This window comes from Talpa occidentalis, unplaced genomic scaffold (genome assembly GCF_014898055.3).
Source record: "Talpa occidentalis isolate TD23 unplaced genomic scaffold, MPIMG_talOcc4v2.1 talOcc4.11, whole genome shotgun sequence".
Lineage (NCBI taxonomy): Eukaryota > Metazoa > Chordata > Mammalia > Eulipotyphla > Talpidae > Talpa > Talpa occidentalis.
Genome location: NW_023601104.1, coordinates 36,409,630 through 36,422,314, shown reverse-complemented (window position 1 = coordinate 36,422,314; position 12,685 = coordinate 36,409,630). Strand labels below are relative to the sequence as shown.

General features: G+C 38.6%; 1 protein-coding gene across 2 annotated transcripts in view; it reads right to left on the bottom strand.

Annotated features, from left to right (window-relative positions):
• The window catches only part of ARIH1 (ariadne RBR E3 ubiquitin protein ligase 1), a 100,468-nt gene that overhangs the window by 72,908 nt on the left and 14,875 nt on the right, over positions 1–12,685 (bottom strand). The window contains exon 2 of one of the 2 annotated variants that reach the window (XM_054688628.1): positions 4,215–4,282. The exons of the other annotated variant lie outside the window; for it this stretch is intronic. Within the exon in view, the coding sequence (XP_054544603.1) occupies positions 4,215–4,282 (68 nt within the window). The remainder of the gene's footprint in view (positions 1–4,214; positions 4,283–12,685) is intronic. 2 annotated transcript variants of the gene reach the window in all.

Below are 12,685 nucleotides of genomic sequence, written 5' to 3'. Positions count from 1 at the left end.
TTACCACTTTTCCAATGTGAAAGATGAAGACCTAAGCACTATCCCAACTTTTCTTGTATAATTTTAACATTTTTATTTAAGCCACTATCCTTTTTTTTTTTAAACAATCAATAGGAAATCCAGAAAGAAAGGAAGGGAAGGAAATTATCAAAGCAATATTACAAGTTAATTTTTCAAAGCTTGAAAAGGACACAAGTTTTCCAGGTGAAAGGACCCACTAAGAGACCAACACAATCAGATTCACACACACCTTTTTGGAAGACCAAGGATAAAGAGAAAACGCTGATGCTTAAAACAGTAATAAAAACCATAAATGAGAACCAGACTGGTATTTGGCTTATTAGCAACAGTGAGTGCTGATGGCACTATCTTTCACATATATTCCAACAAAGCTAACCTAATAACCAAATCTAAAGGCAATTTAAAGGCATTATCGAGGGCACAATGAGTTACATCCTAAGAAAAGTTATGTGGGAGTTAAATTAAGGATGTATGCCAGCAAAGTTAAATTAAATCAAGAGAAAGACAGAAATCTAAGAAACAGCCTCCAACATGGGAGAACAGTGATGCAAAGTGATACAACGAGCTTAATGGGAAGGACATTCCTGACTAGACAGAAGGATGGAGGATTTCAGGAGTGAGTGCAAATACAATTCAAAGGACCTTGATACCAGAAGCACTGTCCTTAAGAAGGTCCAAAGCATCTGATATTAGACCTGTTTAAAAGAAAAAAAGTAATAACAGTAATCCTAGTAATTCTCCTTGACTGTCATCAAATGACAGCATAACCATAAAAACAAACACCATTCAATGTGTCACTTTAAAAATCAAAGAACGATAGAGTAGTAAAAATCAAAAAAACTATGGTTATGATCATAAGACAAAAGGATTTTGGTGTTACCAAAGTACAGCTGGCATGAAATGGGGTTCTCAAAGATGAAAGAAGCGATGTCAAATGGTGATGAAAAAGAGACATATTCAAGTTATAAAGATAATTGTTTGAACACAAAATAATTCTTTACTTTTTCATTTGTTATCACACACAAATTACTTTTTTAAAACAACAGATTGGAGGTAAGAGTACAATAATAACTATCATACCTTAAGACCTTATTAAAATGCAGAGAATAGGAAATGGTTCAGAGAAATATAAATTAAAGCAACCAAATTAATTTTTTATCAGACTAATGAAAAATTTAAGATTCGCAATAGTGTCAGCAAGGATGTACACTGAAAATGTCAGTGTACTGTGAGTGTAAAAATAAATTCAACAGCCTTTCTGAAAAATATCCAATCTTAATTATAAAATTATGTATGTCCACCAAGCCCATTTCCAAGGTTAGATTTGATCGGGAAAGGAAAAGAAGGAGCCAAATGATTTAGAATGAGCTTTTATGTCTAATAACAGGGAAAATAATAAACTGATATGGTCATATTAGAAAGTACTGTACAACTGGTATACTCCCATTACACTGGTGACAAAAAAAAAACCAGTAACTTGCAGCATAAAGAGGAACTGGGGCAGAGAATGGGAAAGAGCACAAATATAACTCATTTTTGTTCTAATAAAAACATTTAAGTTGTAGGGGCCTCCCTGGTGGCCTAGGGGTTAAGTCTCAGCTGAATCACCAGTAAGGTCTGAGTTCAATCCCTGGTATTAGGCTTATTAGCAACAGTGAGTACTGATGGCACTATCTTTCACATATATTCCAACAAAGCTAACCTAATAACCAAATCTGGTTATTGGCCAGGGAGCTAGCCCACATATAGCGAAGCAGATCTCTCCTGTCTCGCCCACTGCTCCCCTTAGCAGCATATATCAATAAATCTGCCTCCTCTGCTCCCCACTGTTTCTGGTGACTCCTCTCAATCCCCCCAGTACCTGCACCTCCAACCTACACCCCCAGTTGTTCTATGCAAAAAAAAAATTATAAATAAGTTGTACATTAAACATTATTGATATAAAACTGCCACTTAAAAAATATAATCTTACTAAAATTTAGGTCCATTAAAAAAAATTCTCGGGGCCTCCCCGGTGGTGCAGCAGTTGAGCACTGGGCTGCGAAGCTGCGCACAGTCTCTGTAGCGCCAGTTCAATCCCCGGCTGCTCCCCAGCTACCAGAGGAGGGTCCCACATGGCGCGCAGACCTCTCCTGCTGCCCGCTGCTCCCCTCAGCAGTGTACTTTGGTCCTTCTGCCTGCTCTGCTCCCCGCTCTGGCTCTGGTGAATTCTCTCACCCTCCCATGCTTCTGACTGTACCCAGTGCTTGTCTGTCTGTCTGTCTGGCTGGCTGGCTGGCTGGCTGTATAAATAAATAAATAAATCTTAAAAAAAAAATCTCATCTCCCCACCTTAATAAAAATCATTTTTCATAAAGATGCAAATTAGAAGTAATATCAATGTGCATTTTAAAAAGAAAACTGAGGTCTTTCCTGGTGGCACAGCGGGTTGAGCACCACACTGCTAAGCTGTTCACAGCCTCTGCAGTGCTGGTTAGATTAGAGCTGCAGGGAGATACCCACATGGCATGGCAGACCTCTCCAGCCTCGCCCGCTGCTCCCCTCAGCATTGTCTTTAGTCCGTCTGCCTGTTCTGCTCCCCATTCTGTCTCTGGTGAATTCTCTCACCCTCCCATGCTCCTGGCCTGTACCCCAGTTCTTGTATAAGTACATTAAGTCTTTTTTTTTTTTTTAAAGAAAACTGAAAAAGTAGAAGTTACTTTTGAAATATCAATAGTGATAGTCAGGATTAGAACAATCCTAAGTCTCTAAAATTCAGAACTATTTTACTAAATGTTGAGTTGGACTGCTAAATCTGACAATTTTGTAGACATTACAGATTCAGGACCAACATTCATTTTAATTTGCCATACTATAAAAGGTTAAGAAATAATTCAAGATCTATTAAGAGACCAAGAAATGCCTAAAATATATATTTGGAAGAAGGTGCTAATAAATATGAAAGTAAAAAAAAAATTAACCAAAAAAGCTTCCAAGACAAAAAAAAAAAAAAAAAGCCATTTTAAAACAGGATGCATCATGCTTTGACCCTGTTGATTCAATACACCTCCATTAGGTTACATTGTGAAACTTCACTTCAAAATACATTTCCACATTCAAGGAGCAACAGATGTCCTCAAAATAGTATAGGGTTTATTAAGGTATTTAAGAACTAACATCAGCCTTTTGGTCCAGAATTCAGGCTGTGAATACCTGAGATCTTTCTGTCATTTTGAAAACCCAACAATCTTCACTGAAAACCAAATACAAACTTTAATCTGCCTTTCCATTTGGGAAATGAAACATTCAAAGGGTGCTGAGAAAAGTGTATAAACCTATATAGAAAAAAAATAGCCCTTCTTTTTAGCATACCACATCAGCAAAGAAAATGATGCAAGTATCTGCATCACTCAGTTATACCTTTAATGGTTCACTCTACAATCAATACTTGAGCAATATTAATGAGCAATCCAACACCTCACCCCTATATACGTATTTCATTCCTTTTACGTCAAATGTTTGCACTGTATTGCCTAAGTCCCTAAAACTTGTCTTTGGGTTAAGGTCTCAGGATTCAGTATAAAAATGTTATTTTTCTCCCATGCTAACCCAGTATTTAAAAAAAAGGCAAGGAATTGCTACCTCTATCACTATTGCTATTATTTATTAAGTAAATGGGTACAAATATCTAAGAAAATGAATGGTACAAATATTTAAATAGCAATCTTTGAGCTCCTTTATAACAACCTAGGATATTTATATTTCCATCAAAATATATCAGAATTGGGTATCTTAATGTTCATATATAAATACACACACATATGGGCAAATCAATCTTTCAAGCCTCTTCTCCCAGTTTTACAAATGAGACCCTTTGTCACTATAGTTTCTGAAAATCAGTCAGGTCCATTGATTGAACAAATGACATTAATATCCTCCATTTAATCATTATTTCCATTATTCAGTATTTTTTTTAAAAAATGATAGAGGCAAACAGTAATTTACTTTGTTGCCTAAGTAATGGTTTAATTAACAGTAAAACTGGGTCCCTTAAAAATATATTATATTTGTCATGTCAGAAAGAGGCTTTCCATAAATACTGATAATATAAATGGTGTGCCCTTAAATAACAAGGTATTTGCTACCAATAAGTGTGTGCAAATGTTTGTTTAAAGGTCCTTTGGTATCTTGTCTTTGGAATAATTCTGTCCTACCTTTGCTGCTGCAGCCCGCCTGTCCTTTGCATCACTGAATTCATACTTCTGGAAGTACCCAATATGCACTGTAACAGACAGATGGACAGATCAATGGGCCACAGCGGCAAAGGCCAGATAGACAGATTTGATAAAAATTAATTTCAGGATATATAAAGGGGAAGGGGCAACTAGAAAAAAACATATATACCTAATATACTATAGTAAAATACCTAAACTTGACATCTGCATCCCTCCCATCCACATACCCAAACAATCTATTCTTTATCTGCATATTATTCCTTTCATTCAAATTGTATTGTTTTGTTTGTATTGTATTGTTTGTAACAGTACCACTTCAGCAGGCAAAATAATCAGCATTTTTAAATACCATCTGTCAATTTTACAGACATAGCAGGCACTTCTGTAACCATGCCACACAATTTCTTCAAATAGTGCTCTTTAATAAGAAACTATCACAATAATTAAAAAAAAACCCTTTCTATACCAAAATTAAAGTAACCATTATTACACACAAAATTTCTAAAGAAATGTCAAGGTTTCTAATTCATGCCAATGTAATCACTGAATTAAAGTCATATTTCAGCATTCCATCGGTCTACATTTTTCTTTCTCTAGAAAAATGGCTGCTAATGGGGCTTAAACGAATGCGTAATTGTCTCATTAGACCAATTACCAAGATATAATCAAACATTTATATACAAAACTATGAGCACGATCTTTAAAATCTATGTAGAGTCCTCCACTTATCTCGAATCCATTCAAACAAGTATCCACACTTTAAGAAGCTTCTAAAGGTTATTTAAAAAAATTCATTAATAACTCAAAATGGGGCCTCCCTGGTGGTGCAAGGGGTTAAGCACTATGAAGCAACCCACAGCCTCTGCAACACATCCCCAGCCAGCCAGGGAGCAACCCACATGGCTCAGCAGACCTCTCCCGACTCGCCCACTGCTCCCCTCAGCAGTGCACTTCAGTCGATCTGCCTGTTCTGTTCCCCACTCTGTCTCTGGTGAATCCTCTCACCCCCTGCATCTCTGGCCGGTACTCCAGCTCTTGTATGCATAAATAAATAAATGTTAAAAAAAAAAAAAAAAACCTCAAAATGCTGACCTGGCTTAAGGTTCATCAAAAGTTTACATCCATGTAGAAGTCATTTTAGTTTAAACAAATGTTTTATTTTTCATGTATGTACCATAATACATAAATGCTATATATATGTTTAAGGTCCATGCTATGTGTTTAAGAAACCCTGAGAAAAATGTTTCACTTCTCTTTATATTTCTAGGCAATATAACCATTTATACATTTCTTACTATAAGCCCTCAAAAAAACCCAACAAAACAAAAAACACAACAAAAAAACAAGCAAGCAGGTAATGAACAAGTTAATCAAATGCAATGTGTGATCCTTGACTGAGTCCTAATTGGAAGAAGATAAACTATATAAAAGATGTACCAGACAACTAGAGAATGTATGTATATTTTTTCTATGACAACTTTAATCAAGACATAACTCATATGCCATCAAATTCACTTTTGAGGTATATAATTCAGTGGTTTTGATTGTAGTCAGATCTGTGGCACATAATTGTGTCAAGCATTAATTTTAGAATATTCCGCCACCCAAAAGAAGCCGCCCCACACTCATTAGCAGTCACTCCCCATTCTCCTTTTCCCCCACCCAGTCTCTGACAACCACTGATCGACTTTTTGTCTCTCTGGATTTGTCAATTTCATACAAATGAGATCTAGCATACAATATGAGGCCAATTGTGATTGGCTAATGTCATCATTTAGTTTTACTTTTCTAGAAAGGCCAAAAAGTTGACAGTTTGCCAAGGATATCAAGTAGGTCTGTTTCAATGAGGGAAGAGGAACTGTTTATCTAGGATGTTAAATAAACACTACTTTAAAAAACTTTAAATTCCTTTTCACCACATCCTCGCCAACATTTGCTGTTGCTTGTTTTTTTGGTATGTGCCATTCTTACTGGTGTAAGGTGGTATCTCAATGTGGTTTTGATTTGCATTTCCCTGATTCTAAGGGATGTTGAACATTTTTTCATATGCCTGTTGGCCATTTGCATTTCCTCTTTGGACAAATGTCTTACATTGCTGGTGGGAGTGCAAACTGGTCCAACTATTATGGAAAGCTGTCTGGAGGTTCCTCAGTCTACTAAAAATGGAGCTACCATATGACCTGGCAATTCCATTACTAGGGATCTACCCAAAGGACACAAAAATATTGATTCAAAAGACCACCTGTACCCCTATGTTTATTGCAGCACTATTTACAATAGGTAAAACCTAGAAACAACCCAAATGCCCCAAATAAATAAATCTTTAAAAAAAACCTTTTATAAGATGTACCTGTCTAGACAGGCTCCTAGTCATATGTGTGGCAATATTTAATTCCTCGTTGTCCATTCAAAATACCAGATCATTAATAATAGCTTCTGCCTATGCATGTTCTATTCCTTTTCCTCCTTTTCTTGAATGCCATCTCCACCCTCCATGTGCCTAGTAAGCTACTATTTATTTTACAAAACCCAGCTTCAGAATGATTTCTGTATTTCAGTATATTCCCAGAAAACTTCAATAAACATTGCTTCTCCACACTTGTAATTCTACTGTTACATATACTGCTATATTGAATTTATTTATACATGCTTCCTCGAAGACTTGTTCAATATCTCTATTCCCCCAGCAGTGTAGCAGCTAAGGAAATGTTAGTTGGTAAACATATCAACTACTCAAAATTTTTTTTTTTTTTAATGAGAGTTAGAACATAGCTTCTTGGGTTTTTTTTTTTTTTTTTTAAAGATTTATTTATTTATTTATGCAAGCACTGGGTACCGTCAGAAGCACGGGAGCATGAGAGAATTCACCAGAGCCGGAGCGGGGAACAGAACAGACTGATGAAATACACTGCTGAGGGGAGCAGCAGGCATGGCAGGAGAGGTCTGCGCGCCATTTGGGACCCTCACTGGCGGCCGGGGATTGAACTGGCACTGCAGAGGCTGCGGGCAGCTTCGCAGCCCAGCACTCAACCGCTGCGCCACCAGGGGAGACCCTCAACTACTCAATGTATATACTGTTCCCAATTTTTTAGGGGCCCATTAATCTAAGAAATTAATAAAATAATCCTAACATGAGATGTAGGTTCGTAAAAGGAGGTAAAAACCTGGTTAGGAGAGGGATGTAAGGTCTATATTTAAAAATATTAATAATTAAAACAATAATAGTTGCCTTTGAGGGAAGAAACCAGGTAGTTAAGATCATTGTTTCTTTTAAAAATTTTTTTTTAAGATTTATTTATTTATGCATACAAGAGCTGGGGTGCAGGCAAAAGGTACGGAGAGGTGAGAGGATTCACCAGAGACAGAGTGGGTAGCAGAATAGGCAGCTCTAGGGCCTCCCTGGTGGCACAAGGGGTTAAGATGCAACCTATGAAGCTAACCACAGCCACTGCAGCACAAGGTCCATCGCCAGCCAGGGAGCAACCCACATGGCGCAGCAGACTTCTCCTGACTCGCCACTGCTCCCCTTAACAGTGTATTTTAGTCAATCTGCCTGTTCTGTTCCCCTCTGTCTCTGGTGAATCCTCTCATCCCTGCACCTCTGGCCTATACCCCGTTCTTGTATGCATAAATAAAAAAATCTTTAAAAAAAAAAAGAACAGGCAGATCTACTGAATTCCACTGCTCAGGGGAGCAGTGGGCAAGACAGGAGAGGTCTACTATGCCATGTGGGCTAGCTACCTGGTCAGAGATGGAACTCACTGCCCCTTGTGCCACTAGGGGAGGCCCTCTTTTTAAATTTTTGAGCCAAGAAAATATATACAGCAATAGTCAAACAATAAAAAAAATTAAGTCCGATTAAAAAGCTTATCAAGTCGGGCCTCCCCTGGTGGCGCAGCAGTTGAGTGCTGGGTTGCAAAGCTGCCCGCAGCCTCTGCAGCACCGGTTCGATCCCCGGCCGCTGGTGAGGGTACCATATGGCATGCAGACCTCTCCTGCAGCCCCCACCGCTCCCCTCAGCAGTGTATTTCGTCAGTCTGCCTGTTCTGTTCCCCGCTCTGGTGAATTCTCTCACCCTCTCGCGTTTCTGACTGTACACAGTGCTTGTATAAATAAATAATAAAACAAATCTTAAAAAAAAAAAAACAAACTTATCATGTCTTAGACTACTAAGGCTGTTTTTAAATTTTTGTTGTTGTTGTTAATCATGGGTTATAGAGAAGAGGTAAGTCAAGTCAGCCTCAGTATGCAACTTATTTCTGTTATTTTCTCTTGGCACACATAATGAAGAAAATTATGATTCACAAAGCTAAGTGCGCAAGCCATTCTTCACTTAAACTGACCCAGAAGCTTTAAAAAGGTAGTAGAAAACACTTCACTCAGAGTTAACCAGTTAACAAGATATAGTAACTGCTTCTATTTTTGTAAATGCAGAGTCAAAGGAAATACACTGAACTTAAAATCCCAAATCTATCACTATAGTAACATCAAGGTGAGCTGCCTATTAATTAACTGCAAAAACCTGCCAGTGTTTACAATAAACTAACAAACATATCTGTATTTGCCTTATCTTGCATTTATTCAAAGATGGGGTGCATATGTGATGCTGTAGTGTTTTACCTATGTAAAATTGCTTGAACTGACATAAACAGGTTTAAATCCAAAATACCAGGGCATAATAATCTTTCTAATCAACAATTCATAAGTACAGCCATAGCTTTATTCTGGATTTTGCACACACAAAACATGTTAACTTCAATGTAGTTTAATGTATTGGCCATTTCCAATGTGTTTAAAATTATGGCAAAGCTATCATGAAGGAAGGTTAGAACCAAGTAGCCTCAAGTCAAAAGCTACAGAGAGGCAAATACTAGTGTAAGAAATTCAAATCAGAGCTCTTGAAATATGAAATGTGGTTGTGGTAGTTTAAGTTACTGTAGAGTTTTAAGGACAGGTACAGGGACCAAACAACAGGAAGATAATACTTGGCAAGTGATTGGCCAGTGTAATTTTTAAGATCTCTTTCATTCATGTTAATCTAGGTGAATGAAAACTTTTGTAGACACTGGTATGAAGCAGAAATTAGACAAGTATTAAATGTTATACCTTTACTCCTAAACTAAGAATGACTAGAGGACTTTTGTAAATTTTATTTTTATTTATTTATTTTTAAGATTTATTTATTTATACAAGCACTGGGTACAGTCAGAAGCGCGGGAGGATGAGAGAATTCACCAGAGCCAGAGCAGGGAGCAGAACAGGCAGAAGGACAGAAGTGCACTGCTGAGGGGAGCAGCGGGTGGCAGGAGAGGTCTGCGCGCCATGTGGGACCCTCGCCCGGTGGCTGGGGATCGAACCGGCGCTGCAGAGGCTGCGGGAAGTTTCACAACCCAGCGCTCAACCGCTGCGCCACCAAGGAGGCCGACTTCTGTAAATTTTAAAGTTCTACCTTCATTTTACTTCTTTGGCTTTACAGTTCAGTGGGATATAACATTGCAAATCTCTGTACAAAGGCACAGAAAAAAATTTCACAGGGAATACTGTATTTTGCTATGCCAGGAAAAGTAAAGTGTGAAGAAATGGCTGGTAAGGTAAATAGGAGTCGAATTATGAAAAGCTTGATCTTATCATGTTAAGGAAATCTTTTATCCTAATCTGCTTCCTCTTCTAACTTCATTCCTGGGATCCCTAGGATCAGAATCCCCTAGGCTAAGCAGGGTCCTCATATAGCCCTTTTTTAAATATCACTCCCACCCTACTACTGCTTACCATGAATGGTAACGATATGGTATACTTTCTCAGGCCAGAAACTTAGACTAAGTATGAACATTTCTGACACTGTCATAATTTTAGCAGGATGACCACTCTGTAAAGGAGACATTCAATCACTCCCTGAAAAATTTATAGTGACCACAGTATAGTCACAAGACTACAAAGGCCCCATTTTCCATCAGTATATATCATTTTTTTCACTGTTCTGATTTTGCCAATAAAAGTCTTCTACTAACTTCTAATAGCTTCTAATAGCTTTATACAAGCACTGGGTAGAGTCAGAAGCGCAGGAGGATGAGAGAATTCACCAGAGCCAGAGCAGGGAGCAGAACAGGACTCTACTTATCCACACAAATGTCACTGTTTTCCTTCCTTCCAAAAACCAACTAATCACTTGGGAAGACAGGGCTTTCTTCTTTAAGCAACAAAGAGGGGACAACATACAACAAAAGTTAAACAACATATAACAAAAGTGATGTAAAAGCAACACTTCGAAGTAAAAGACAAACTGGTAGGGTCTATAATAGCAATACACAAAGATCCTTGGAAAAGCAAGCCAGGGCAAGTCCAGAAACAGGAATAAATGGATCAGGTTACACATGGATAAAAGTGGGTTTTCATGGATGGGTTGTGAGTTACTGCCTTTACAATCAAGTACTCATTTACACATCAGTTTGCCCGTCCCTAGACTAGGAGCCCCATAATAGATAGGAATGCTCTCTACTCATCTTTGTACATCTGTTGTCAAGTACCAAGGGGGTGCATATAGATATAAAGACTGAGTATATAGTTGGCAGAACATGGTAGGAGAAGATGCACAGTGGTTTCAGGAATAGAAAAATCGAAGAGAAGCAAGTTCAAGATAGACAGCGTTAAACTAAACGGAAAGGAGGCTTTTGTCTTTTAGTGTCCTATCTTGAAAGCATTCACATTATCTTTTGCCTCCACTCGAGTATAGTGCTAAGGTGACAGAAACCTGGAGACCTGGTGAAGAAGAAACAGGTACAGGTACCACGTCAACCCTTCCACTTTACATTTTCATACCCATGATGATCTCCTTTTGCTCTACAACCCTGCTTGTCCCAGGGAGAAGGAGCTAGTCACAAGTGCAGAGCTCTAGAATTCATCAAGTCCAAGCTTTTTTTGTAAGGGCAGATTCAGACTAGAAATTGATTTAATCTAAGGGCATAGTAATACAGACTAGACTCTAGTTCTAGACTCCAAGGTACAGGAAGTTTCAGGAAATTTGAATTACATAGAAAAAGTGGCTTATGTATTTTTTTTTTAAAGATTTATTTATTTATTTATACAAGCACTGGGTACAGTCAGAAGCGCGGAAGAGTGAGAGAATTCACCAGAGTCAGAGCGGGGAGCAGAACAGACAGACTGACGAAGTACACTGCTGAGGGGAACAGCGGGTGGCAGGAGATGTCTGCGCACCATGTGGGACCCTCACCCGGTGGCCGGGGACCGAACCGGTGCTGCAGAGGCCGCGGGCAGCTTCGCAACCCAGCGCTCAACCGCTGCGCCACCGGGGAGGCCCAGCTTATGTATTTAAGAGCCTTATAAATATTCTTGTCCCATATAGGAAAGAAGTTTTAAACATGTTGATTTTGGTAAACCTATTATATTATGCAAAAGGAAACTGACTTTTTCATTTTGGAGGGCTTTTAATATCACTTTTTCTAACTTATGGGATCATATTTTAAACTCATAAAAGTGAATGACACACAGAACAGCAGAGATGGGAACAAAGCAACAGTCTGACTTTAGGTGAGTCATTGTATTTCTGTTATCTATATAACAAATTAATCCAATATTTGGTGGCTTAAAACAACAAATATGTATTATGTCCTAGTTTTGAGTGGCTTAGCTGGGTGGTTCTAGCTCAGGGTCTCTGGGAAGGCTGTAGTCATGAAAATCATATCTGACGGCTTGGTTTGCTGCTGAGGCAACAGGAACTAGAGGAGTTGGTAATCTTACAACTTCAATGGTTTTTACCCTAGGGGCACCTGCAAATTCTAAGAGTTAAGTAGAAGACTAATAATCCACTATAGATGGATGCTGCTAAGAAGCTGAACAATAGTCCTCCCGAAGATGTTCACATCCTAGTATTTGGAACCTACTCATGTTACATTACATGACCAGGGGAAATTAAATTGCTAACAAGTTACCTTAAAATAAATTATTTTACATCATCAGATTTAATTAAAGGGTATTTTAAAATGAAGGGGGCGAAAGTGGAGGTTAAAGTCAGAGAGTCTTGAAGATGGAGTAAGGGCCCACAAACCAAGGAAAGCAGATGGACTCTAAATGCAAAAAGGGCAGGAGAGTTGATTCTCCCTGAGAGCCTCTGTTACAGGGAGAGGGGCAGCCCAGACCCCCCCCAAACCTGCCTGCTCTAAATAGGTTCTGCCATCCGCCGCATCAACACAAAGCATATGAGACTTTAATGAAAAGGAACTTTAATACAATTAGTGAATACAGGAAAGGCAAAGAATATAGTTTCTAAATCAAGGACCCAAAGTTACCTAGGCCCTCGTGGGTAAAAGTCCACCCAAACGGGATTGGCCCAGAGCAAGGCCCCAAAGCCTGCCACAAGTCTAAAGCATCTTCCAGTGGGGACCCACAGAAAAGGATCAGAAACAACCAGACAAATCTGGGAGGAAAATAGCAAA